This window comes from Lepidochelys kempii, chromosome 6 (assembly GCF_965140285.1).
Source record: "Lepidochelys kempii isolate rLepKem1 chromosome 6, rLepKem1.hap1, whole genome shotgun sequence".
Classification (NCBI taxonomy): domain Eukaryota; kingdom Metazoa; phylum Chordata; order Testudines; family Cheloniidae; genus Lepidochelys; species Lepidochelys kempii.
In genome coordinates this window covers 61,218,463-61,245,623 of record NC_136385.1, presented here as the reverse complement: position 1 = coordinate 61,245,623, position 27,161 = coordinate 61,218,463, and the positions used below count along the sequence as shown (strand labels likewise).

Sequence of the window (27,161 nt, the reverse complement as noted above, 5' to 3'; positions counted from 1 at the left end):
GACTCAAGTAAATAACAAAGATGCACTGGTGACAAAGTGGCAATTACAATTAAATTTAAGGAAGCCCAAATATCTGCCTGCTATGCTGATCCCTAGGCCTCTTTCTGGCTGCTTGCTTTGTGGTGTTACCTCCAGATAGTGTCACTCCGGGAATCTATGCACATCATTGAGACCAAGGATAGAAGGTGTTTTTCTTTTTGCAATGGGTTGTATATGTGTTTGCACACGTGTGCATGTGTATTGTGTATGTGGAGAATAATTGTGACGTTGTTTGGAAGCTGGTGCGCTTATGTTAAAACAATGGGGTCCTTTCTCCCTCTCTCTGATCATCTGGTTATTTTCTTTCTCTCCCCGTGCAGGTGTAATAAGCAGCACTGACTGTTCCTGTGGACGCAATCACTTTACTTGTGCAGTCAGTGCCTTCGGCGAGTGCACATGCATCCCAGCTCAGTGGCAGTGTGATGGTGACAATGACTGTGGGGACCACAGTGATGAAGATGGCTGCAGTAAGGAAATAACTCCATTTGTGTGTATATGCGTGCGCGCATACTAGCAGGTATCTGCAGGCAGGAGGGGGTGTGTATGAGTGAGTGAGAGAGAGAGAAGGCTGAATATGAAGGCTTTAACTTTCCTCTACGGACCTGAGAACTCTGTGTCTGATTTACAATGAGTTCGTTATGGTTTGTTTCCCACCTGCTAACTGTCCTTTTTGACTGAGGCCTATTTCTGGAATAATAGAGAGCTATTGGTCAGGACTACATGTATAGATAGCGCAGGATGGGACTAGTGGAGGCAGCTGTAGTCAGAGTGGAAGTCAAGGAGGAGGCTTGCTCTGAACTATACCCATGTTTAGTCCCCAGCATGCTTTTTTTTTTTTTTTTTTTTTTAACTTTGATTTAATTCTGTTTGAGCTGGTGAAAATAGTTTTGAACTAAAATGTAAAACTTGTGAACAGACAGACACGCCAAACGAGCCTACTTCTCTGCTCCACCGTCCCTTCAAATCAATTGCCCTTGGGCAGTGTGTCTCCTTCACCACCTGGCTCCTTTTTAGGAGCCCCAGTGGCCCTGACTATATGAGATGCTTTTCCATTTACCATCACAACAGTTGAGGTTTACTAAGGTGCTTGAGCTGATGGTCCCCAGATTTCAGAGCTCAGGAGCTAGTAGCTGGGGGGCTCCGGACTCCGAGGCTCCCATATTCCCTGGTCTCACAGAGCCAGAATCCATTAACCTGGGGCATTGGGCAAGGCCATTCTTGCTTTTGGGACTGGTTGGGGGTCATGTGGGAGGAACTGTGTTTGTGTGAGGGGACGGGAGTGTCCTCTTCCTCATGTGAAAGGAACAGCTGCCCAGTAAATAACTGAGGTATATAGGTGGAGAAAATAAACGTGCTGTGTGAGTATGTTCTGAACTAGTGTGCACTCCCTCCATCTTGCAGGCTGCAATGTTACCCACCCTGGGTGCTCCGTGAGGGGAGGGGAAAGCAGCCCTTCTAAGCTACACTCCTGTCATTCATTCACCTGTTGCTATGGGATCCTGTGAGCAAGATCATCTGACAGCTGATGTCAGTGTCCGTTTAGCTGAGTGCACAGATGGGAACCGATGAAAAGCTGGGTTCCCAGTGGGCCTAGCAGGAAGGAAAAGAATTAGAATGCAGAAATGCTCTCCCTAAGACCACAAGGAAATGTAGCTGCTTCCTTTACTCACCTCCTGGGATTTCAGATTCCAGTGGAGGATAAAGCTCAACTTGAAAGAATTACTTTTCTTCAAATGACCTAGTATCCAAAGGGAATCCAGGCCCCTCTGTCTCTAGTGGAGGTGGGGAAATCTTTCTCCACTGAATTGTGTGTCCCTACCCAACCTCTCCTTGATTCCTGCTGTTCTGACATCTGTGCAGGAGAAAATTTCATTCCCCTTGTGCAATGGAGTATTGGAGAATCCCACTGATGTTTCTCTGCCCCCTTTTGCTTCTCTGCGTAGATGTGGGAGAATCCTGCACTGCTGGTAGGGAAGTTCCCTTCCTCCCCAACCTTGGTTCCTGCATCTCTGGACAGAATATTTAGAAACATGGGAAACTCACCGGGGGAAAATAGACCCTCAGGAAAATAAAGGGAGCAGGTCTCTGATATAAAGGTGACCAGTGGGAAGAGAACCCGAGAACCCTGTGCAGGAAGCAGGGAAATAATCTGAGACAATATTTGGAGAGTCCAAGAACAAAGGAGGAAGTGGAGCAATGGGGATGGAATCTGTCCAGACCTGCAGGACTGGGCCAAGGGAGAAAAAGCACAAAACCTCTGAGAAGAACCTTCGTGCTGTGGGGGTGGGTGACTGGGAGCCAGGGAAAGTCTCGATCCCTGAAAAAGGTGGGAGGAGAGAAACAGGAACCCACCAGTTGTCTGTCTCAGGTTGAGAATAGGGGAGTTGAGGCAGGAATATCTGATAACCAAGCACCCTGGGCTGACTTTGAAAATTGGTCTTGGTGGCCTCCAGTGCGCTTACTGAGGCAGGATGGAGATAAAAGGGAGACAGGGTCTACTTGGGCTTCACACAAGGAGTGAGGCTTCACACAAACTGGGGAGGGGTGGAAAACTGATTTGTGATCAGATTGGCTGAACTCCCTATGATTGGGAGGGAGAAGAAATAAACATGGCAGTTGCAGACAACCATGTGAGCTAGAAATCCTGGGAATATCAAGCCATCAACATGAATCAATCTGAGTGACTGACCCTTTGCACTCAGGGACAGGAGATAACACAGCTGCAAAGTGTGTGTGTGGGGGGGAGCTCTCTGGAAAACAGCAAGTCTGAGACAGGAGTGATTAGACCCCCTCCTGCCACACTATTGTGTGTAGTTCTGGTCTCCACAATTTAGAAGAAGAGAGACAAACTGCTAGAGCATACAAAGAAGGGTAACAAAACTGGTAAAATGGGAGAAGAGCTGGAAGGAGATACTTCTACCCTATATAAATGTAACTTGAGGGGAGGGGTTGGAAAACGATCTGCCTCTGTAAATACCTACAAATAAACAGGGTAGATAAAGGGAAAGAATTCTTCAGCTCACAGCTAGGGTAGGAAGGAGGGCAAAAGCAGAAGCTAGATGCTGGAGCTGAGGAGCTGGTGACTCTCACAAAGGACTTAAAAAGAACCCACCAATCCCAGGACTATGTGAGCATTCCCAGTTGCCAGGCTTAGTGAGGCACTCACAACACTTCTGCTCCATTGAGGCTGCTGAGTCATCTGAGTGGCTGTCTAGCATGCACCATGCTGTGTGATATTACCAGCCTGTTAGGGACAGGACAGCTTTGTGATGTGGGGTGCTGGTGACTGCTTTCTTTATTAATCTCCCATTCTGCCTGGCAATTATGGTGAAAGCTCCTTGTTGAAGCCAACAGTGCTGAATCCCTTTCCTAGCCTGGCTGTTAAAGTCTTCCCAGAGACTTCTGAAGGTGTTGGATCCTCACAAGCTCCTTGCAAAGCACCTTTAAGAGCACTCCCATCATGGCCTAACCCTTTCCGTCCTTCCACTTTCCCACTGTTCATCCAGCTTCTTCAAAATCCATATGTTGTCCCATTTAGAGTTGCTGCTACTGCCTCCTCCTGTTGGAACTTGTCTGCTTCCAGCTCCCCTCTCTCATTGTCTCCTATTCGGAACTTGCCCTGTTTCCTGTCTGCTCATTTTCACCATGTCTAAAACTCCTGAATTCCCAGGTAGCTTTTATAGGCATAAGTACCAGGCAGTGGAATAGGATTGCATGCTTCCCTTGCAGAAGTTAAAGGCCCAATTAAGACATCATTGAGATTCCTTGAAAACCATGGAGCTAGGAGTCAGACTGGAATGAGCCATGTGATGTGTTTTGGCCCATGAATCTAGTTCTGTGGAGCCACATGTGTGCTCCTATCTGAGACGGAGAAGAAGGTACAGGGACCAGCCTTCAGCAAGGTATGGTACTCTAGCTCCTCCTCTGGCCAATCAGTGAAGTAATGTTGATGAGCTCCTGAGAGTGCCATGCCCAACTCCCGAGAGGGAGGGGACTGTGGGGACTCTAGAACTCATAACCCCAAAGGCAAACAGTGACCCAGACCCAAAGGTCTCCGCTCTTGAGGTGGGATCTCTGACCATAAAGCGAGGTGTATGCTGGAGTAATTGAGCTAGTTAATTGCAATTAAATAATTTTACATTAGTTCCATTTGTAACTTTGAAGTGATAAGGTGCTAATTGTTGTTAAAGATCATGTGGGGAGGGCTTGAAATGGAAGGTGAACAAGAGCGCAAGACATGCAGCAATGAAAGGAGATGCGCCAGCCCAAAGCGGGTGCAGGAAGGGGATGCACAGAGGAGAACACGTCCTCCTTTAAGAGTGGGCCTTGTCTTAAGTTTTAAGCTCCGTCTAACTATGGTGGCTACCAACCACCTGTCAAATCTTCCCCCCGAGGCGGGAAATCTCACTCCCACCCCAAATCTAGGGCCTTGTCTACACTGGCAAGTTTCTGTGCAGTAAAGCAGCTTTCTGCGATGTAACGCCTGAGGTGTAACTGCCAAGCCATTTAGTGCACAGAAACGGCACAGTTGCAGCACTGTAAAAGCTCTATGCCTTTCGTCAGGGTGTTTTTTTTTTTAGTGCTGGGGCTACAGTGTCGTGGTGCCAATGTAGACACCCTGGTTGATTACAGCACTGCAGTTGGCCACCTGGAGGTGTCCCACAATGCCTGTTCTCGCCTCTTTGGTCATTGGTTTGAACTCCTACTGCCCTGCCTCAGGTGACCAACCGTGAGCCCCACCCCTTAAATTCCTTGGTAATTTTGAAAGCCCCCTTCCTGTTTGCTTGGTGATGCGTGCAGTGGTCTCAGCACATCTTTCCAGGTGGCCATGCCTGCTCCACACACCAGGCGATCCCCCACTTGGAGCAATGCCGAGCTGCTGGACCTCATCAGCATTTGGGGAGAGGAGGCTGTCCAGTCCCAGCTGTGCTCCAGCCATAGGAATTATGATACCTATGGACAGATTTCACAATGCATGACTGAAAGAGGCCGTGACTTGGACACACTGAAGTGCAGGGTCAAAGTGAAGGAGCTGCAGAACGCCTACCACAAGGTCTGGGAGGCAAACCACCGCTCCAGTGCTGCGCCCACAAGCTGCTGATTCTACAAAGAGCTGGACATGATACGTGGGGGAGACCCCACCTCCACTGTAAAGGCCACTGTGGCTATTTTGGTGGCTTGCGTGCCAGTCGAGAGTGGATCGAGCAAGGAGGAGGAGATCTCGGATGAGGATGTGGAGGGGGAGGGGCACTCAGAGAATGACTCAGAGGTCAGAGATACATGCAGCCAGGAGCTCTTCCCTACTGCAGAGGAGGCTAGCCAGTCACAGCGGTCAGAGCTTGGTGAAGCGCAAACAGGAGAGGAGGCCCCTGGTAAGTGGCTTTGATTTTGGGAATCGCTGAAGCGAGTTATTGGGGACAAGGGGGTTGCAGGAAGCAGGCTTGTGTCTCTATGATGCTCATACCACCACATGCCTAGTCTGAGCATTGGAACAGGGTGTTGATTAACTCCCTCACTTCGCAGCAATCTGCCTCCGAGATTTCCAGGAAACTCTCATGGAGATACTGGGCAATCCACTGCTGCAGGTTCTGTAGCAGAGCTGCTTTGTTTCATGCCCCATTAAGGGTAACTTTCCTGCGCCACTCTGCCGTCACTGGGGGGGGTGGGAACCGTTGCTGCACACAGGCGAGCTGCATAAGGGCCAGGGCGGAAGCTGCAGTCATGGAGAAGACCCTCCCTTGATTCCGTGCTCACCCTCAGCAGCGAGATAATGAACACAGCCTGTGGAAAATGTGGGGACAGTAGTGATTATAAGGCTCCCCCTACACTGGTGGCTCTCCCCAAAAGCCACGTGCCCAATGTACAGCAGGGACTGGGAACACTGATTTACCCTCCCCCTGTGGCTACTTACCATTTTGGGGGTCTTGTGGCTCATGTGTGCTTGCCTGGGGTCAGCCAGTTAGTGACAGGTATGTGAATAGTGGCTGTGCTTTAAATCACTGAATCAGTGGTCTGTGTGTTGCATTTTGGCTTCACAGATATGACCTTGGGAGCCCAACCTCCCTCTTTGTTATCATTGGCTGAACGGCTGCACAGAATTAGAAAGCGACCATGAAGAACTAAAGAGGACGTTCTGCGTGATGTCATGATGCACTCTGCGGCCGAAAAACAAGAATTGAAGGAGTGGCGGGACAGCGAGAAGAGGGACCGAAAGGAGAATGCGGCGCGCCAGAACAAAGCCGCAGAGCGGCTCTTAAGCGTTATGGAGCGCCAAGTGGACGTGCTCCAGGCACTATTAGCACTGCAAACCGCGCCCGCCCTCCCCTGCAGCCGCTGTCGCAAAACTCTTTCCCGTGCGCCCCCCAGACACTGCCAACGCACTGTCAACCTCCTGGCTCCAGTCTGTACATACTGCATTCCATTCCTGCCCCGTCACAGTTGACTCCCAGTACCCGCTGCACTCAACACCCGTCCCTCTGCAGTTTAGCCCTGCTGAAGAACAGTATCCTCTGCACTGTACTCCAAAGGAGAAGGTTGCATATGATACCTGAACATACACAAATCTTTAACTGTCCCAGGACCCTACCTCCTCCTGGGACCCTCCCTTCCTCCATCCCCGACAGTGCTGATGTGTTTTTTTTTTGTGTGTCTCCTCCTCCTGTTTTTTTTTTTTTTTTATATAAGAATTATTTTGGTTTGAAAGCACTCTTTATTCCATTAATTGAAAGCAAACAGAGCCCTGCAAAGCAACAGGCAATTTTCTTAAATCTTCACAGTGCATCGTCTGCACCAATCACAATCACCTCCTAGCACTACAAGCACTGCACTCCCGAGCATAGCAACAAATATTAGTGGATTTCAGCTTTAAATTGCTGCCTCAAGGCATCCCTGATCCTTATGGCCCCACGCTGCGCCCCTCTAATATCCCTGGTCTCTGGCTGTTCAAATTCAGCCTCCAGGCGCTGAGCCTCAGCGGTCCAGCCCTGAGTGAAACTTTCACCCTTCCCTTCACAAATATTATGGAGTGCACAGCACGCGGCTATAAGCATAGGAATATTGTCATCGGCCAGGTCCAGCCTCCCATATAGGCAGTGCCAGCAGGCCTTTAAACAGCCAAAAGCGCACTCAACAGTTATTTTGCACTTGCTCAGCCTGTTGTTGAACTGCTCCTTACTGCTGTCAAGGTTCCCCGTGTATGGCTTCATAAGCCACTGCATTAAGTGGGAGGCAGGGTCTCCCAGGATCAGAATGGGCATTTTCCCATTCTCCCATTTTCCCGTAGTTTCCCCTACGGTGATCTTCTGGTCGGGGAAGAAAGTCCCTACTTGCAGCTTCCTGAACTGGCTAATGTTCCAAAAGATGCGTGTGTCATGCACCTTTCCAGACTAGCCTGCGTTAATGTCTGTAAAACACCCACAGTGATCCACAAGCACCTGGAGAACCATAGAGAAATACCCCTTCAGATTAATGTACTCAGTGGCTAGATGGTCTGGTGCCAGAATTGGAATGTGCATTCCATCTATCACCCCTCCACAGTTAGGGAAGCCCATTTGTGCAAAGCCATCCACAATGTCTCACATGTTGCCCAGAGTCACAGTCTTTTGGAACAGGATGCAATTAATGGCCCTGCACACTTCTGTCAACACGAGTGCAATGGTTGACTTTCCCACTCCAAACTGGTTATTGACTCATCGGTAGCAGTCTGGAGTAGCTAGTTTCCACAGTGCAATCGCCATGCACTTCTCCAACGACAGGGCAGCTCTCTTTCTGGTGTCCTTGCACTGCAGGGCAGGGGCAAGCTCATCACATAGTCCCATGAACGTAGCTTTCCTCATCTAAAAGTTCTGCAGCCCAAACGTGCATGACAATGTGATCCCGCCACTGAGCAAAGAGGAAGGGTAACAACTGGGGAACAAAGGAAGAGTGACTGACCCAGAAACCATGCAAACTTGCTTCATAGCTGGAAATGGAAAAAAGGCTACTCCAACGCCTTTACTCACTGGAGCATTTCTTCACCTTAAATTGGAAATATAGGGGAGAAACTCCACACACACACACACACGCTTTCTCTCTCTCTTTGGGTAGGTCTACACTGGCAGTGTTACATCACTGATCAGAGAGCGCTGAAGGGAAACCGCTTCCCTAAGGACTTGCTCAGTTTTATTGCATCAGAGTAACTGGTGTATCTGACTTTGAACAGGGACTTCCCATGGCCCTGAGGATTATCAGTAATGGCCTGGGCAAGGAGAACTTACCCTCTGCCAGCATATGGGTTCTCTGCTTATCTCTCTATGGCAGGGATTGCTTCCCTCCCAAAGCTGAACCCCTGCTATTACAGGAGCCAATTAGTCCATGTCATATTTGCTTCCTGCTTTGGATCATGTTTAGAAGCCAAAGTGCTGTAGTAATCATAGTAATAAGCACCCTTGCAGCTGTCATGCCAGCTTCATAGAGTTTCTTTCGGGTGTCGGCTCTTTGGCTCCATGACAGCATCTGTTTTGGATCCACTTGCTGCTATGTGTGCCAGAGCAGCTCAGCTGCCTACACACCTTCTGCCAGCAGAGGCTGCCTGGGATTGTTGCTAACCAAAGCAGAGTGTAAGCAGAAGACTGGTCTTCATGTCTGCATTCACTTGCGAGTGCAGCCTGGCCCTTTCCCAGTCACTGGGAATATTTCTGTCTTTTTTGTACATGTGGGTCCCGCTTTGAGGCCAGGGTGGGAGGAGAACTGAGTAAATTCAGCCTCAGCCTTGACAAACTGGCTGCTCCCCAAAAGATTTCCCTTGTTTTATCCCAGCTGTCCTCTTTTCCATGGAGTCTTCCTGCTCTGATGAACATACTCCACCTGTGCATGTATTGGTCCCCTTCTGCCTTTGAACTGTCTGCTCTTTGGGACAGAGACTTGCTTGCTTGGTCCAGCATCTTGTTGTGTCACACTTTCTGGACTTAAGGAGAGTGGGGGACTGGTTATTCTTTTTGTCCTAGGTTATTGAAAATGGGATAAAAGTCCACTGCTCTGAACCCAGTAGGAAGTGTAGACAGCTTCTCTTGAGCCACGTGAGTGTGTAACTCATTTTGTTTGAGACATTTTCCTGGGCTCTGTCTCTTTTCACCTATGAGAACTGGGCTGTGTGTGAGATTACTAAACTAATCTGTCCCAGACCAAAACTGTGAGGTGATGCTAAGGGTAAAAATTCTTACAGGAGCCTTTTGCTGTAGTTAGTGTGAATAAAAAAAAAACAAACAAACAGTCCACAAACCACATAACCATTGCTCAAAAGTCAGGAATTTAAGAGTTCAGGTTAAACTTAAAAGAATCCCCAATCTTTGAAAGTCTGAAAATTCAAAGTAAAGTCCACAACCTACATTAACTCTACTCCTGAAGTGACACCAGCCCCACATCTGCCCTACTTTGGGTATTTTGACTTTGCAGTAGGCTTAATTCATATCTCCGAAATGATCAGACAAACTACATCACAGAAGATATGGTGTTCCCCGGCATTGGCCCTTGCCACTTAAGGATTGCAAAGTATTTGGTGCTGGTCGCAGATGGTCCCTTTCTATTTCTTTCTCACTTTTGCACAGCTTGTGTGGGAGTCCAGATTTTCTGACAGTACATTTGAACATCGAATTCAATGATACCACTAGAGGGAGTATTTTCTATTTTGGTTTCTGGAGAAATAGCAAAATGCAGTGGCCCCTGCTGAGCATCCTGATTTCTGCTCAAGGCTGGATTAAGAGTCTCCGCCCTCTATCTTGGGCCTGCTGCACACTCTGCTGATTTCCTTTAGCTGGTAAGCGTCAGCAATTAACACAGGCGCAGTGTTCCTGGCCTCTGTGTGTGGAGCAGATCTGTGTGATGTGCTCTCAGCTGGCACCCCAAACTCTGGGGAGGCACCACTGGGAAAGAAGGGGTGGGGAAAGTCAACTCTAATGGCATTCTCCTCCTTAGCAAATGTGTGGAGCATGATTGCTTATCACAAACACCATCTTTAGACAGAGGGACAAATATAAGACCATTTGGAAACACCCACATTCTGGACACTAGCATCTTCTTGACTATATCATCGTTAGAGCCCGTGATTGTACTGAAATCCATATTAAACAAGTCATGAAAGGTATGGATGACTGCTGGACAGATCACTGTTTGGTCAGAACAATCATGAACACGTGGCTTACACCACAACACCATAAACAACCAAAAGGAACGTGGAAGAGATTTAACATCAGGGCACTTCAAAAATCACGCTAGCCGTGAGACCCTTCATCAACGCCTCATTCAGAGGCTCTCTGACCTACCATATCCAAACACATTGGGAGGAGTTCAAGACCATTTATTCACAAAGCATGTGCTGAATTGATTGGATACTCCACTCACTGCCATCAGGATTGGTTTGATGAGAACAGCAAGGAAATTCTAGCACTGACTCAGCAGATGAGAAGCGCATTTTGCACTTGGCAATATAAATCCTCGAACCAGCAAAAACAAGAGAGTTATCAGCTTAAAGCTGTAGTTCAAAGGAGGCTGGGTGACATCAAGAATCAGTGGTGGCAAGCAAAGCCCATGAAGATCCAAAACTTCACTGATCAACATGATATGAGCAAGCTTTTTTTCAAGCAACGAAAGCCATCTATGGGGCCAAGCTCAAGCAACACAACCCCTCTGCAATCTCAGGACAGCTCCATCCTTCTTAAGGACAAGGTAGCTCTCAAGCAACATTGGAAGGAGCACTTTGAGACTCTATTAAACCATGGATCTAAAGTCTCAGCTGCCAGCATAGAGTCCATTCCCCAGCAACCAGTAATAGAACCTCTTGCTGACCCCCATCTTCTGAGGAAGTTTGGCGAGCCATCACTCAGACTAGAAACAACAAGGCACCAGGCCCAGATGGCATCCCCATGGAGGTCTTCAAAACTGGTGGAATAGCACTCGTGCACAAACTTCATCAACTTCTTGTTAGAATTTGGGTTAATGAGGAAATTCCATCTGACCTAAAGAATGCGAATACCCGTTTTTCAGAAAGGGGACAAGGCAATGTGTGGGAATTACCAAGGCATTGCCCTCCTCTTCATTGCAGGGAAGATCTTTGCTCACATCCTTTTGAACCATCTCCTCCCTCTTGCCGAAGATATCCTTCCGGAATCCCAATGTGGTTTCATACCATCTCAGGGCACCACTGACATGATTTTTGTTGCACGACAGATCCAAGAGAAGTGTAGAGAACAACACCAGCCATTGTTTATGGCATTTATTAACTTAACTAAGGCTGTTGATTCCATCAATCATGAAGCATTATGGAAGCTGCTATCTAGATTCGGTTGTCCATTTAAGTTCATTCGTGTTCTCGGGCTACTTCATGATGAGATGACTGCCACTGTCCTCTATAATGGGTTGTAGATGGACCTGTTTACCATCTGTACTGGTGTTAAGCAGGGCTGTGTTATTGCCTCAACCCTTTTTTCCATCTACCCTGCCGTGATCTTGATTCTTATTCATGACAACCTTTCTTCTGGAGTTAGGATTGAGTATCGAATGGATGGCCAGCTCTTCAACCTGTGGCGTCCTTATTCTAAAACTAAGGTCAGCAGGACTGTTATTACCAACCTTCAGTATGCTGAAGACTGTGCTATCCTTCCGCACACCAAGGCTGACTTGCAATCCACCCTAGATCTTTTCTCAGGCCTTTCATAGCCTGGGACTTTCCCTCATCTTTGGGAAGACTAAGGTGCTCCACCAGCCTGCCCCAGTGCAAGTTGCCTTCCTTATCCCACAAATTGCTATCGGTGGTGAACTCCTGGAAAACATTGAGCATTTCCCTTACTTTGGTAGCCACCTCTCCCAGACAGACAATCTTGATGTGGAGATCGAACATAGGATCCATTGTGCCAGCGCATCCTTCGGAACGTTGCTGCGTTGTGACTTTATTGACAGAGAGCTGCAGATGGAAACTAAGATCCTGGTCTGCAATGCAGTAGTCATCCCCACTATTCTTTTTTGGTGCGAGACATGGGTGACATACCGAAGCCGTCTTTAGTGGTGCCACCAGTTCTGCCTTAGGAAGCTTCTCCATATCAGATGGAAAGATCATCGCACCAATGCCAGAGTTCTCTCTGCAGCTAACATCACCAGTGTTGATGCTAAGATTATGAACCATCAGTTTTGTTGGGCTGGCCATTATGTGCAGATGGCTGATACTCTTCTTCAGAAGCAAGCCCTCTTTTCTCAGCTTAGTCATGGTAAGAGGACTTGCGGGGGAAAGAAATGCTACAAGGACATCCTGAAAGTATATCTTCAGAAGGGAGGCGTTGACCCCACGAACTGGGACAAGCTGGCCGGCGTTGCATCATACATCAAGCCTCAGCCCATTTTGAGAGAATTGCCTTGCTCGAGAGGCTGAGAAATGGCAGAGGAGGAAGGAAAGGGTACAGCATCCCAGCCAGCAGTTATGCTCTCTCCAAGCAACCACCTGTCAAATATGTGGAAAAACCTGTAGAGCACAGATTGGTCCATCTAATGTCTCAGCAATGACTTCCCCCCCCCCGCAGATAGCCATCGTCAGCTGTTCCTCGATACGAGGAGGATATCAGCTGGAGAGCAGCATGTTGAGTTGTTTGTGAGGTTCAAACCCAGCCTGGAGATAGTGTTATGAAACGTTAATGTAGATTCTGTGAAGAATATAAAAAGCAACCTCTCTTGTTCTTAGTGTCAAGCGAACAGCCCATCTGGTAAGGACTGTGAGGCACTTGCTTTCCTGGGTGCCAGGTGATTTCTGATGCAGCACTCAGCAGGGCTGGAGCATTCCAAGGACTGTGGCACATGATTCAGCCTGTTCGTCTTTCATGACTTTCCCCCCCGGACCATAAAAACCAGGGGGAAGTAGTGGATACAACAGGCCTATGGTAGACCTAGCTCTGCTGAAATCTTGGATGACTTTTAGTGTGATTGTGCAGTAGGCATAAGTACAGGGAAGTGGTCAGGAGTTCAAAGGCCTTTTTGTGTTGGTCACTGGCAGTAGGCAGAATTAGCCTGTGGAACGCATCACCACAAGGTGCCAACTGAGGCTAAGAGCTCAGGAGGATTCAAAAAAGGATTAGGCATATATCGTTAATGAGAACATCCACAGTAACATTAGAAAGGATTACAAATACAGTACATAAAATTGATGCATAAAATTAGCTGATGAGAGGTAGAAGGGAGTGAGTTTAGGAATAAGTTTACCCTCTGGGGATGCTGTTGCATAATGGCACACATGGGGGTTTCCTACATTTTCCTCTGAAGCATCTGCTACTGGCCACTGTCAGAATAGGTCCACACTGGAAAATAAAAAAGGTGTTCTTAACTGGGGTAGGTAGCTAGCTTGAGTGTTGGCTAATTCAGGTTAAAATAGCAGTGGAGATATGGTAACTCAGTTTTTAGGCTTGAACTCAAGCTGCTAACTTGAGTGAAAAGTTGAGTTGCTATGTTTTTGCTGCTGTTGTAAATCCAAGTTAGTTTATGTGGGTTAGCTAACTTTTTTTTTTTCCCCCGCTCCCAGCCCAGGGCACTGGATTAGATGGACACTAGTGGTCTGGTCTGAGCTGGAAATTCCTATGTTCTGTGAAACTTCAGCCTTCATTCATCAGCCTTGGGTTTCTTTACAGGAGGCTCTTGTGGAAGAGGCGACTCTATCTGTGTCCTGGTGTTGTCTGGGCTGGCAGACACACTTGCTGTCTGCTGGGGTGGAAATGGGGCCCTTCTTTGCATGTAGCAGTTTCTGTGTGTCATTTTCTCTTTTTTCTAGCTCCTCAAGCTTATTTTTCATATTTAAGGAGAGTATGAAATTGGCTGAACTGCTCCCTGTAGGGGTGGAATTTCATTTTGCGCAGTTACCTCATGAAGAGAAGCAGGAGTTCAGTGGGATGTTGGTATCCGCTCTGAACCAGTGCTAAAGGCCTAAACCTCTGGGAGCCTGAAAAATTCTTCCCTGGAGAGTCAGTATGCAAATTCCCTTCCAGGCAGCTCCTGCGCAGCCCTTTGGTGATTAGTCATGCTGGGGCTGGGGAGAGCAGACAGTAATGTATGTGCTATGGGGGGGATGGTTTTATCCTTGAAACTGCTGCTGAGGCCAGGAAGGGTCTGGTCTGTGTGCAGTCTACAGAGGCTGCATTGAGGGGAGAGAGGCAGAGCTATGGGCTTGGCTTGTCTCTCAAGATCCAAGAAGCTGCACTTCCTGGTTGTTTTTTCTGGGAGTAAAGTTGGGGGAGGAGAGTGTAACCCCCTCTTCCCGCCACAGGGCAGGAGGGGAATTCCAGTCTCCATGTTCAGTCAGCACTGGGATTCTCTAGGAGGAGGTTGTTGGATGTGTGCACCCACCTTGAAGCATGGTCAAAGGAAACAAACCAGCAGCTAGAAAACGTGCTCCGCTGTTGAGTCTCTGGTTGGTGAATGTAGAGATGTGTATGTGTGTGCCTTCCTCTCCATCCAGGCCTCAGACAGATGGGAGGTTACGTCTACAGAGGGAGTGGCAACCTGTGGCAGCAAGACTCAGAGCCTGGGTCAGTAGACTCAGAATTGTGCTACAGCGCTAAAAATAGCAGTGTAGACACAAGGGCTTTGAAGCCTTGGAGGGTGGTGGACATCAGTGCCCGAGCTCCGGCCTGAGCCACAATGTTTATACAATGATTTTTAATGCCATAGCATGAGCCCTGTGAGCCCGAGTCTGTTGACCAGGCTCTGAGACTTGCTGCTCTGGGCTGTGGAGATGTATCTGAAAAGGCTAGGTGTGATCTGAACACAGGTCTTTGTAGAATCCTAGGCAGTAAAAATGGAAAAGGCCTTTTGGATCCTCGACTCTGTCTCTCTGGGGCCAGTGCAGGATTCTATAGGGGTTTGTTTTAAATGCTCTGTGTGGTGGGGCTTCTGCTCCTTCCCTGGGGAGAATATCCTACACCCTGAGATACCTTATTGTCAGGAAGTTTTCCTTCATATTTGGCCTGCTTGTTCCCTCTTAATTTCAACCCGTTGCACCTACTTATATCCCTATGCATCTCTCTAAATAGGAGTGAATGAAATATCCATTGTGAAAGTTCTTTTCAACAGATGTCTTGTTTTTGAGTCCCCTAAACTTCTGTAAAGTTGTATTGTACCTATAGCCTTTGTTTAGTTACAAAGTATCTCTAAGACCAGTCAGTGGCTGTGGTGGGATTAGAGTTCAGGTCCTCTTGGCTTCCAGCCCTGAGCCTAGTCTGCTATCCCATGTGGCTTTTGCTATGATGGGAGGGGGAACTGTTCTTTTCCGTTTCCTCCATGGAATGGCGTTGTCAGCTGGAGGGGCTAGCATTGCAACAGATGGTGTTTAAGGGTGAAACTGTGTTGTAGTGAGTTAGCTCATTAAGAGAGTAAAAGTGGGACGGGAACTGGGTGTCTCGAGAGGTAGTCAAAAAAGCACACTCAGCTCTTAAATACCCTAGTGCTAGCTGCCTTCCTTAGCTAGAGAAGGGTGACAAACAGGCTGGGATGCAGAGAGGCTGTGCACTGAGGATTGGGTGGGCTGCAGAGGTGCCCTGTGTTAGGAGATGAACCCTGTCCCAGGATGCACCAAGCAGAGACAAGACCCAGCGAAAGGACCTGAAGTTGCCCTTAGGAAGGGGGAACCATGTGTCTGTGAGGCAGAGCAGGCCCTACGCCTCTTGCACCTTTGTGCTGTCAGCTTTGGAGCTGTCTGGGACAGGCGCTCGGTTCTTTGCCATTTTCCACCCAGAGTAGAGAGCCATGCGCGCTTCTGGGCTTAGGTCCCTAATATCCCTGCTGAGAAGGGAGACTATTGGGTCCTACAGAGAGGCCATTTAGGAGGGTTAGTGAAGCTGTAGGAGCTGGGGTGCAGGCACTTGCTCTGTGGGTTCTGAGAAGCTGCAGGAGGTGCTTTCCCATGCTGAGTTTAATCCTGTTACAATCCCAGGTGGGTCTGATTAAGTAAAAGAGCCCCTAGGGTTCTTCCTCCGTCTAATCTGCACTGGTGACACAGGATGTTGGCAGCAATTCTGAGCTGTTAGGGACCGGAGGGTCGAAGGGACTGGAAAACGGAAAGTGTGGCCATCCAATATGTTCTCTCTAGCCCACAGGGGATCTGCCCCTTCCCTTGTCTATTGTGTTGCTGCTGTATTCACCCCCCACCAAGAGTGGTTGGCAGGGGAGGGAGGAGTTATGAGCCTAGCAGAGCAGGACTGGCCTGGCTGGTGACAGCTGGGAGATGCTATCAGCAGGCTGGGCTGGGATGAAAGGGTTTCAGAGACCCAGCCTCTCCCTACTCTGCTCCTCTTTGTATCATTAAGGTAACATTGTTCTTTGGAGAACACACCTGTCAGGAGCAGAGCCCTGTGTAACCTCCTTCCCACAGCAGCTGGCAGCACTTGAAAGCATGAACCTCTCAGGGCTTGGAGTGTTCCTCTCATCTGTGAGGGAAGGGCAGAGCTGGGCTTATGCTCTTCCCTCAAATTCCAGCCTTTGTTCACAGGGCCCTTTGAAGCCAGAGTCCAGCAGCCCCACTTTGTTGCCACTCTATTGAATTCCTAAAGGTGTCTCCCATCCTCCTCCTCCTTCCTACAATGCCTGGATTCTGCCATATACTGTGCCTGGGGCAGGGGGTAGCATCTTCATCTGCTGCCTTAAACTCCTTCTTATGAGCCCTAGAAACAACACCTCATTGGGAGAGCCCCCCTCACACACACGGTATGGGAGGCTGGGCATGTGCCTCAGAAACCCAACAGCATCACTTCAGAGACTCTACCTGTGTAACCGACAAGGGAGGACAGGACGCACTGGGGGAGCATGCAGGGAGAGAAAGAATTTAGATATATTTTTATGTTGCTAACTCTCTTTTGAATGTCCAGAAGGACGTGAAACTACAGGGAGAGGGCTGGGAGGGGGAGAACCGCCTTGTGTCGGCGATGGGAAAGGAAGAAGAAGCTGAAGGGGGCACTGTGGCTCGGCCCCCTGTATTGGGAAGGTCGGTGCTTCTGTGGTGATGCAGCACTGCTCAGCCACAGGTTCCCAGGGTCTTTTCTCACTGATAACCCGAAACTCATCTTCATTTTCGCTAGGGGGCTAGCCCCTTGCTAGCGGGGGAGAGGGAGAAAACGGTCATTATAGGAACGCTGCTGCAGGCACATAGTGAGTTGTCTCCTTTCTCCTGTGTCCAGTGCTGCCTACTTGCTCGTCCTTGGATTTCCACTGTGACAATGGGAAGTGCATCCGTCGCTCATGGGTCTGTGATGGAGACAATGACTGTGAAGATGATTCTGATGAACAGGACTGCCGTAAGTTAACCCTTCAAGGGGAAGATGACATGCTGCTGAAAGGATGGGTGCCACACTGACTTGCTAGGCCTCTGGGAAGCTGGCACCCAAACGGTTAACCAGTGTTAACTTTGTTGACACAGGAACATGGGAGTTTTTCCACTCAGACCAATGGCCCACATAATTCTATATGCTGCAGTACCTGATGCTTCAGAGGAGGGTGACCCTCCCCCAGTGCACCTGGCCAGACAATTGTGTAGCTCTTTATTCTGGGAGAGGGGATGCTTCCTGGTCCCAGCTGGAGAACAGTTTACGTCCTGCAGCCTGCTAGTTAATGTCCCATGAAGCACTTCCCCAAGCTTCCCAGTGAGCCGTGTTTGTGTGCTCCTTGTTCATGGAAATGCCTAACCCCTGCTAAATCCCACTAAACTGTTTGTCTGGCTGGTTTCCTGTGGCCTCAGGTTCCACTGTCTGACTCCACTGCTATGTGAGGCCATCCTCAGGGTCCTCTCCCTTCAAACAGCTTCACTGAGGAGTGTTGCAGGGATATTGGCCTGGTCAGAGGCCCGGTTACTCTGAGACATGGTAACCTGGCACCACATGAGAGAGCCCAGCCACTTTTACTGTACCACAATAGTTCTGGCAGCATCTAAGGCTGTTGTCATGCCAGTAAAGTTGTCAGAATGTGAATGGAAATGTACCTGATCTCTTGCAACTCCACCCTCTTCCTTCTGTGCTGGAGACAGGGGTTACTTAGGGATGTTTTTTTGTAAGTAAAGTGATTTAAATGCCCCTCCCTGCTCTATGGTTGCCTCATTGCACCCATCTCAGTGACTGTCAGCATGTGCTAGAGAATCCGCTTTTCCTACTGCACACATCAACGACCGCTCTCTGGAGCTGCACCGGACATTAGGGCTGGTGTCAGGCTGCTGTTAGATGCTGAGATGTGTGCTGTCAGGCTGGTGCTCGGAGCAACTCAACACTCCCTTCTCCCCAGGTACGCTGAGCAATGGGGGAGGAGTGTACAGGGTGATACATGTGTATGTGCTCCTGAGCCTGCTCCCAGAGCACCTGACTTGATGCTTTCCCTGATGACCCCCTTCCACCTCCCAGACAACTGCAGAGCTTAACTCACCCCCACCTAGTGCCATTTTGTCAGTCCTCAGAATGCTCCCCATGGGACTGTAGCTATTTAATGTGGACTATCCTGATCTCTGCCTCTTATATAGACTGGGGACGGGGGTGTGTGGAATTAGGGCTCTGTGGGTTCGAGAATTTATATGACAGTTTAGCTGTCCAGCTTTCCGGTATCTTTTCCATGTCTTTCTCAATCCATAGAGCTCATTAATCAGGGCAAGCGCACATGGACATTCCTCTGGACAGAGATTGGGATGCCCATAGATTTGGGGTGCAAGTGTTTGGTCATTTACGGCAATATTCTCTGGTTCCATCCCCTATCCCACCTTGAGAGATCAGTGCAGCAAGGCATGGGGTGGTGATTTTAATGGGAACTCTGAGACCAAATCTGGTGTCACTGAGAGAGACCCTTCCTCATAACTGTTACATGGCAGCAAATCTAGGGGAAACAGGAGACCTGGCAAACCAATATTATGTGTGGGACCCAATGGCAAGCTCCTGCTCCTGTATGGGGCTAACCCACAAGAGGGACATGTTGGTGAGAAGCATCTTTATCCCCTGCAGAGCGCAGTGCTGTGGAATAGGGCAGACTTCTGTGGACCTGAAGCCAAGAGCTTGCTTGAGATTGTCTGCTGTGGGCTTTGGCGCGTACTGTTGCTAACTTGTTTAGGTCTGATCCGTGCTGACCTTTTACCCTCTGCTGAAATGCTGAGTTGGGTGTTGGAGGAGTATGGGCTGTGGATAGGCCCTTTCCAGGGGGTAGGGAAGGGGAAGGAGAGGGATTTGGAACTGTGGGAAGGAGGAGGACAAAGTTGACTACATGCGTGAGCTCCCAGAAAGTGAGGTGAGCTGCCCAGTCTGCAGTACAGGAGATTCTTGTCCCAGTTGAAACTTTCTGTTGGATCCAGTTCCTCTCAATGAAGGAAGGGTCCCCCTGAAAAGATGCTGATACTGCAGCCCTTTCTCATTGTCCTGCAAGGAAATCTCTGGGAAGGGATCTGAAGAGATGACTTGGAATCCTGGGCTGGCTTTGGCTCCCTCTAACCTCCACCCCATGTTTTGCTGTGGTGATGGGGGACGAGTTTTCCCTTCATGGTGGCACCCTCTTGGAGGACATTGTTCCAAAGGTCCCCTTTGTGCTGGGGTGAAGACTTGGCTCTGTAAGGTAAATCAGCTTGTCTTCAGTTCCCTCTCGGCTGTGTCCTTGTAGCGCCACGGGAATGCGAGGAGGACGAGTTCTCGTGCCAGAACGGATATTGCATCCGCAGCCTGTGGCACTGTGACGGTGACAACGACTGTGGTGACAACAGCGATGAGCAGTGTGGTGAGTGGCATGACCATGCGAATGCCATGAATGGGGTGCCTGCGCGGTCGGCCTAGGACAGTTGCTTACAAAAGGGCTTGCGTACAGTCCCATCCACTGGGTGCTAATCTCCTAAAGCATGGTAAGGCCACACAGTTGGATGGCCTGAGATGAGCAGCTGGGGACATGCTTACCCGGATTACTGCTTGGGATCTGTCTGTGGGGCTTCTCTTCCAACCAGCAGCCCAGCCTAGTCTCATTTGTCCATGCTGGGACCTGTTGTTTCTTGACACAGAGCTCTGAATTCTTGAGGATTCCTTTCTAATCCAACACCCAATGCTAAACAGAATGAGCACTGCTGGTGTGCCCAGGCACCAAAGGGCATGGGTGTGTTTGGGTGCCCTGGGGGATTCAGTGGGTGGCACAGGCATATGTGGGTGCTCTGGGAGACCTGGGTACAGTGGGTGGCATGGATACGTTTGGGTACCCCTGGGGGACATGTGCTCTGATTGCATTGTTGTCTCTGGCTTGCAGACATGAGGAAATGTTCGGAGAAGGAATTCCGCTGCAGCGATGGCAGCTGCATAGCCGAGCACTGGTTCTGTGATGGCGATACAGACTGCAAGGATGGCTCGGATGAGGAGAGCTGCCGTGAGTATCCTCCTTCCCTCGTAGCCTTGGGAGCTAGCTGCTTGTCCCTGCTACCAACCTGGGGCCTAATGTGCCTTCTGTAATTGATGTTGGAAATGAACTGGCCCTGGTTGTGCTAGCAGTTTTGCTGTGATCCATCGCTGGTGGTGGGGGCCATCATCAGCCCCATGGTGTAGACGAGTACTGTCTGTCTGTCTGAGTGGTAACCTGGGCTGGCTGCTTCTCCCTTCTGCTCCCAGGCTGGTGTGACCTTGAGCCAGAGCCAGGGATCCTGTGCATATCAGATGGGCCATATAATGAAGTGGGGAAGGAGAGGAAGGATTCGTCTCCCCGCCCCTCCCCCTTTGATTCCTGCAGAGAATTCTAAAGGAGCCCCTCGTGCCTGCACACCCTTTGGAGTCCCTCTGACCCACATCTCTTTACTGGGATAGTTTGTTGAAAATTTTGTCCAGTATTAGCTAAGCGGATAAAAGAGCTGGAAGCAGATCTCTGGAGTGTGGGGGAGCCAGCAGCAGCTGTCCCCATTCTACAGGCCTGTAGCAACAGGGCCAGGATCCTGTTACTCCCTCCACCCCCTTGCTCTTGAGTCTCTGAGCGGCAGTTAGTGTCTGTGGAAGTTGCAGAGCTCCCCTCCCCCACTCTGCTCTCAAGGGCATTTTGCAGAATTTGTTCTAGATAGGAGGAAACTTCAAAAGGCTCTGGGAGGGGGATCAGGGCCGCCAGCTCCTGAAGGGTGGGAGGGGTATGGAGGGGGGGAGGGTGGGGGGGGGAGGGTGAATTGTCTTTTATCTCTCCAGATAATGAGAGCTGGCAGGGAGCCAGGGCTGCAAAGATTTCTGAGCTGGGAAAGGACTCTGGGAAGAATCCAGCCTCTCTCCTTCCTTCCAGCTCCCCCTGCCTGTCCCTTCCCTGCTGGCCATGGACAGGCCCTGGGGAAGGGAGAAGGAGACACTCCAACTTCCCGCTGCATGGCAGGATGGGGTAGAAATCGTGTCCCCTCCTCTCAGGCTTGGTTTGTGTTTCCCAAAGCTTGCCTAGTCCCTTTTTCTATTCTCTAACTGTTTTGCAGATAAGCATTATATTTGGATAGCAGGGTTGGTCTCCTACCCTCTCTCCTTTTATCCCCCTCTCCTGGGCTGCCAGCTGCCCTCTTTTCCCTGAACCCCACTGCCTGCCGGTTCAGCTCTCTGGAAGAGCACCTGGAGTCAGTCAGCTGGGCTCCTCTTCAGCATCTGGATATCAGACACTGGCATGAAATAAAGCTCTTACTGGATATCTGTTGCCTTTGCCCCATGCTCCCAGCTGGAGAGGCAGTTCTGTGTGAATTCCCAGCAGTGGCAGCTTTTGGTCCAGTCCCCATCCCAAAGCCTCTCCATGACTCCAGAGATCACCAAGTTATTAGTTGGGTTCTTTAGCCTCCATGTGCTTAAATGTTGCATTTCCTTCTCTGGACAGTGTCCCACGGCTCCCTGCCCAAGGTGAGGGAGGAATTCAGTCTCCATTGCACTGAACTCTCCAAGAATTCCTTGGTGAGGGCACGTTCCTGTGCAGCACCCAGCTGTCCCAGAGCAGGGCAGCGGGCAAACTCTTGACTCTGAATGTGCCAGATCCTGCACAGGGTCAGAGTCTGCTGGGAAGGATTTCAGTGATTTGGAGCAGTTTTTTTGGCAGCATGTCAGGGGAAGCAACACTTCAAAGGCCTGGTGTAAACCTGGGCACCTTGCTGCTCCACTGCTTACCTTCCCATCACATTTCTGAGTCCTTAAAGGAACAGTCCCATACTTCAGACCTGCAGTCTGACCTATCTCAAACCTCAATGCGGTGAGGTTCATCGCACCCCAAAGGCTGACTTTATTCTAAGAGGTATAGGGTTGGGAGAGGCTTGTTGCTTTGAGTCTACCCCTTACGCCACTCCCACCCCTTGAGGTATTATATAAGCCTTTATTATAGGGCAGTATGATCTAGTGCTCTGACCACAGAATGAGGGAGTTAGCGCTCCTGGGTTCTGTCCCTGGCGTTCCCTCTGTTGCTTCACCTCTCCATGCCTCAGTTCCCCATCTGTAACTCAGAGCTAAGGTTATGGTTCTTGTGAGGGTTAATTTCCGCAGGATGGATCCCCGTGTTGTGCTGAGTGGGTTGGTTCCATTGCATGCAGCTGTCAACAGCTTTCCAGTGAAGTGTCTGTGTCCCTGTCAGTGCTGTGGACACGCTGAGGGCTGGAGGGAGGGAGCGAGCCACTTGTGTACATGCACTGCACCTGCTGCATTGCGTGTCTGCCAGGCCCCTCTTGTTCCCACAAATATAAGCATAAACTGGCTTGGTCCCTGCCCTTAGCCTTTCTTTCCCCTTGGTTTCCTTGTTAGCATCAGATGTTCCAGCCACAGCCTGTAGCCTAGAGGAGTTCCAGTGTGCCTACGGGCGCTGCATCCTGGATATCTACCACTGTGATGGGGACGATGACTGCGGGGACTGGTCTGATGAGTCCGACTGCTGTGAGTCAGCAGCAAGGGAGAGTAATCCCCTGGGTCCCCCTGGCAGCTGGCACATTGATCCAAATGGGAGGATTTGGCTGGAGCTGGGGAAGGTGTCCCTCCCCAGTGCCCTGGCTGGAATTGGTTGGGGAGGGACACTGCCTAGAGGGAAAGTTCCTATTGGTGGAGCCCAAACTGCTTTTGTTGGCTTGGGTGGCAGGGTCATTGTCTAGCTAGGAGCTCTAGATACAGGGGCTGAAGCATTCAAGAATGGGTCAATTACATAAGAACGACCATAGTGGGTCAGACCAATGGTCCATCTAGCTAGGTATCCTGTCTTCAACAGATGCCAGTATCAGAGCTTCATGGGGAGTGTACAGAACAGAGCAGCTGGAGTGATCCACCCAAGTTCCCTTCTTTGCTTCTGGCAGTCAGAGATTTAGGGTTGCACTCAGCATGGGGTTCAAGTTCATGCCAGTTCGATGTGAGGATGGCCTGGGGGGAATTGGAATGCCTTGGTACTAATGTGCTGTGCCCTCTCTGCAGCATCTCACCAGCCATGCCGCTCCGGGGAATTCATGTGCAACAGTGGCTTGTGTATCAACGCAGGCTGGCGGTGTGATGGCGACTTCGATTGTGATGACCAGTCAGATGAGAAGAACTGCAGTGAGTGTCTGGGATGCCAGGCAGAGGCTTGATCTGTGGTGATGATCTGGAGTGAAAGGGAATTCGGATATGGGGCTGGTGGGCTACATTATAATTGCTCTGTATAGTAGTTTTTCCTCTGTCTCCCCAGCCACATCCATGTGCACAGCTGACCAGTTCCGCTGTAAATCTGGGCGCTGTGTCCGTCTGTCATGGCGTTGCGATGGAGAGGACGACTGTTCTGACAACAGTGATGAGGAGAGCTGTGAGAACACAGGTAGGTCTTGGCAGGGGGCAGCCGCACTGTTTTGTTACAGCTAATGGCTCTGAATTAGACATCATAGGTGGCTAAGCACTGATTCCTCCACCTCCCCCCTTTCCCCACCCTTCAGCAACAACTTCTGGTATGGAGACTGCACTTATTGCATTAGTCAATAACATCTCTGTAGATATTGACTGAAGTTCAAGTGTCCATGCTGATCGTTTTAGAGCTATCAGCTGTTGTAGGTACCTTTGTGCAGGAGACGCTAATCCTGAAAATGCAATTACACATGTAACCACAACTACAAGGAGTATGATAACACCACTGGTCCTCACCCCAGTAATGAAAGGTATCTAAACAAAAAGTCAAAGGAATGATGACAGCCAAGAAACCAAACCAAACCTGCAGTACCCCTGAAATAAAATATCAGGGGCAGGATGAATGGATACATCCAACACTATAATAAAGCCAGCTCTCTGGAGAGTCTTCACTGAACAGCCAAGACCTACCATAAATATGGTGAAGGTCAGCTGGTAACAGTTAACTGATGGGATCCAATGCGCACACTCTGTAAAATGTCTAAGGATTTGTCTGGCCAGGAATGTTACCTAATGTTCAGTGACTTATAGTAAAGTTGACCTTTAAGAGTCCAAAGCTGGTGCTGAAATTTGGCTCAGTGGAGAATTAGTCTTACCAGCTATGAAAAAAAACATAGGACACAAGCACCTTCCAGACACGTAATTTCCAGTGAGACAAAGCTGATCAGTTGGTGTTGCTTTAGTCTGTCTAATCAGCTATTTGAAATCACAAATCCAGAAATAATATGGTATCTTTCTGTCAGTTATAATGAACAAGTTTCAGATGTTAAAATGGCTCATTTAAACTGTGGCTCTGCTCTGAAAAGTGACTCTGTAAATATATTGTTGGATTCCAGGTTTGTGTCTCTATCTGGATCTTTTATTGGTGTCCATCACCATAGTCTTTTGATTTTTCTTCTCACACATCACTTGTAATAAAGGTTCTGGAGGTCAAATTATTTCATTAGTACATCTGTAGAGCCCCATTGCCTTTCGTGGGTTTGCCCAGGTGTTACCATAACCAATTCCGCTGACGATTTACAAGAAGGAATCGGTTCCAGCTCCCTCCCTCTGAGCTAGGTTGGTTCTGCAAGACTAATAGGAGTAAACAGCAGTTACAACGTATTTTAGTAATTCGGATCATCAGATCTGACTCTGATGATAAAGATGATCCCATTTTATATAGTGACCTTTTACAGTACAAAATTAATTTCAAAAACAAATAAAAGGAGAAAGGAAGGTCCTGGATAAAACTGCACAGCGTCTGTCATCAGCAGAAACTGAAGAGTGTGGCTCACTTGTGAAATCCTCTTTCCACAGCTGATTTTTCAAGGCTTTGTATAAATCCTAGTCCAAATCCATCAAAGAGCTTTCCATCTAGAACAGGGTAAAACTCTGTTTTCGACAAATGTAAGATTGCATTGGGGTGACATCTCAGATGATGAAAGGAGGAGGAAGCGTACAGGCTAGCTCCTCAGACGCATGTTGAGAAGGGGCCCAGGACGCTTGTGGAATCTGGTATCAACAGGAATTAAACCATGATCTTGCACTCAATCTGAGAGAAATAAAATATCTGGACTTCTTCGTAGAGTAACAACACTTGGTACAGTCTGGAGGGGAATCTGAGGTCCTCTGAAGCAACACAAGGGAGGAGGCAGTAGTGGGGAGTGTAAAGTGAATTGAAGCTGCTTTCCCAGGATCCACAGAAACACAAAACAATAGGTTCAATCTAATCCCAAAAGAGAAGACTGTAATGAATGTGATGGAGATGCAGTAACCTAGCACAGCCAAGGGGTAAGGGTGCTCTTCTCTTCTCTTCTCTTTTCTCTTCTATTCTCTTCTCTTCTCTCTGCCCTGGGACTTGCCATTCTGTGCAGCAAACCTCTGCTGAGCTGTTCTTGTTTGAATCCTAGTTCTGGGTGTGTGACTTCCCTTCTGCCCCCACAGGGAGTCCCCAGTGTGCCCCTGACCAGTTCCTTTGTGGGAACGGGCGCTGTATTGGCCAGAGGAAGCTGTGCAACAGTGTGAACGACTGTGGAGATGGCAGCGATGAGAGTCCCCACCAAAACTGCCGTAAGTCTCCCCATTCCCAGTGCCTCATGGTTGAACTGGGGACGGTGGGAGTCACTGCCCGTGATGTTATTGAGAGCCATGTGCCTAGGGAAAGCGACCATAGTGATCTTAATAGGAGTTATGAGGAAGAGACCCCATCCATAGTCTCTGGGCTGATTGATGTGCAAGCTTGGGCAGGAGCAATAGGAAGATCAATCCTAGTGCTGTCAAACACCTGAATGTTTTTTCAGAGAGCGAATTCCAAAGGTTCCTGTTCTAACCGCAAATGCACAGATCTTGGGAGGAGTTGTTACCCTCTGTCTGAGCGGAGTGTTGCTGCCACCTGAGGAGATGCGGCCTTCTTCAGGACGTGTCTCCTCCCTTCTGGGTCAGCCTCCTCCACAAGGCTGCTGCTGTCTAACAGCTGAGCATAATAGCAGCTGCCTTGTCTCGTCTCTATCCTCTTTACATGTTACTGCCCCTACAGGTCCACGGACAGGTGAGGAGCACTGCAATCTCAGCAATGGGGGCTGTGCCCAGAAGTGCCAGATGGTGCGAGGGACGGTACAGTGCACCTGCCACACAGGTTACAGGCTGCTGGAGGATGCCCGATTGTGTCAGGGTGAGCCGGCAGGGTCACAGTCATTCTATTTCTCCTCACTGCGGCAATAAGGTACTTGCAGCTGGAGGTCTATGACAGGAGTGGAAGTTGGAACACGGACATAGAGATAGAGCAGCAGGGAGATGTGGACAGCTCCTGGTAGGGGTGGGAGCTTTGTGACCTAATTGTAACTTTGTTCCCTTGACCTTTTGTAGATGTGAATGAATGTGCTGAGGAGGGTTACTGCAGCCAGGGCTGCACCAACAGTGAAGGTGGCTTCCAATGCTGGTGTGAGCAAGGCTATGAGCTTCGCCCGGACAAGCGCAGCTGTAAAGCCCTGGGTAAGAAGGAACTATCAGCTCTGGCATGCACACGTGTGTGTGTGCACATGCTGGTAATTCAGTTCAGTAATACTTGGTTAACCTGGCTAGGTGGATAAGTCCTATTAATATGTAAGAGAGGTGGGGCTCTCAAGTCTGTGTCAGAGATTCACCCTCCAGGTTTACTGTCCAATGGTTGGTAGCTGTGTAGTGCCACAACTCTCCCTGCGCTAGGGTCAAGCCCAGCTCCTCTCCTTCTGGCTCCCTTGTGTCCCGGACCCTGCAGCAGAAAGAATTTCCCTGTCATGCTGGTTGCACAGTCGTGCCTCT

At 49.3% G+C, this 27,161-nt stretch overlaps 1 protein-coding gene across 1 annotated transcript in view; it reads left to right on the top strand.

The window, feature by feature from the left end:
* The window catches only part of LRP4 (LDL receptor related protein 4), a 104,794-nt gene that overhangs the window by 47,927 nt on the left and 29,706 nt on the right, over positions 1-27,161 (top strand). The window contains exons 2-11 of the mRNA XM_073348230.2: positions 360-506; positions 17,217-17,333; positions 19,660-19,773; positions 20,287-20,403; positions 22,767-22,895; positions 23,421-23,540; positions 23,671-23,796; positions 25,806-25,931; positions 26,398-26,532; positions 26,727-26,852. Coding sequence (XP_073204331.1) covers positions 360-506; positions 17,217-17,333; positions 19,660-19,773; positions 20,287-20,403; positions 22,767-22,895; positions 23,421-23,540; positions 23,671-23,796; positions 25,806-25,931; positions 26,398-26,532; positions 26,727-26,852 — 1,257 coding nt within the window. The remainder of the gene's footprint in view (positions 1-359; positions 507-17,216; positions 17,334-19,659; positions 19,774-20,286; positions 20,404-22,766; positions 22,896-23,420; positions 23,541-23,670; positions 23,797-25,805; positions 25,932-26,397; positions 26,533-26,726; positions 26,853-27,161) is intronic.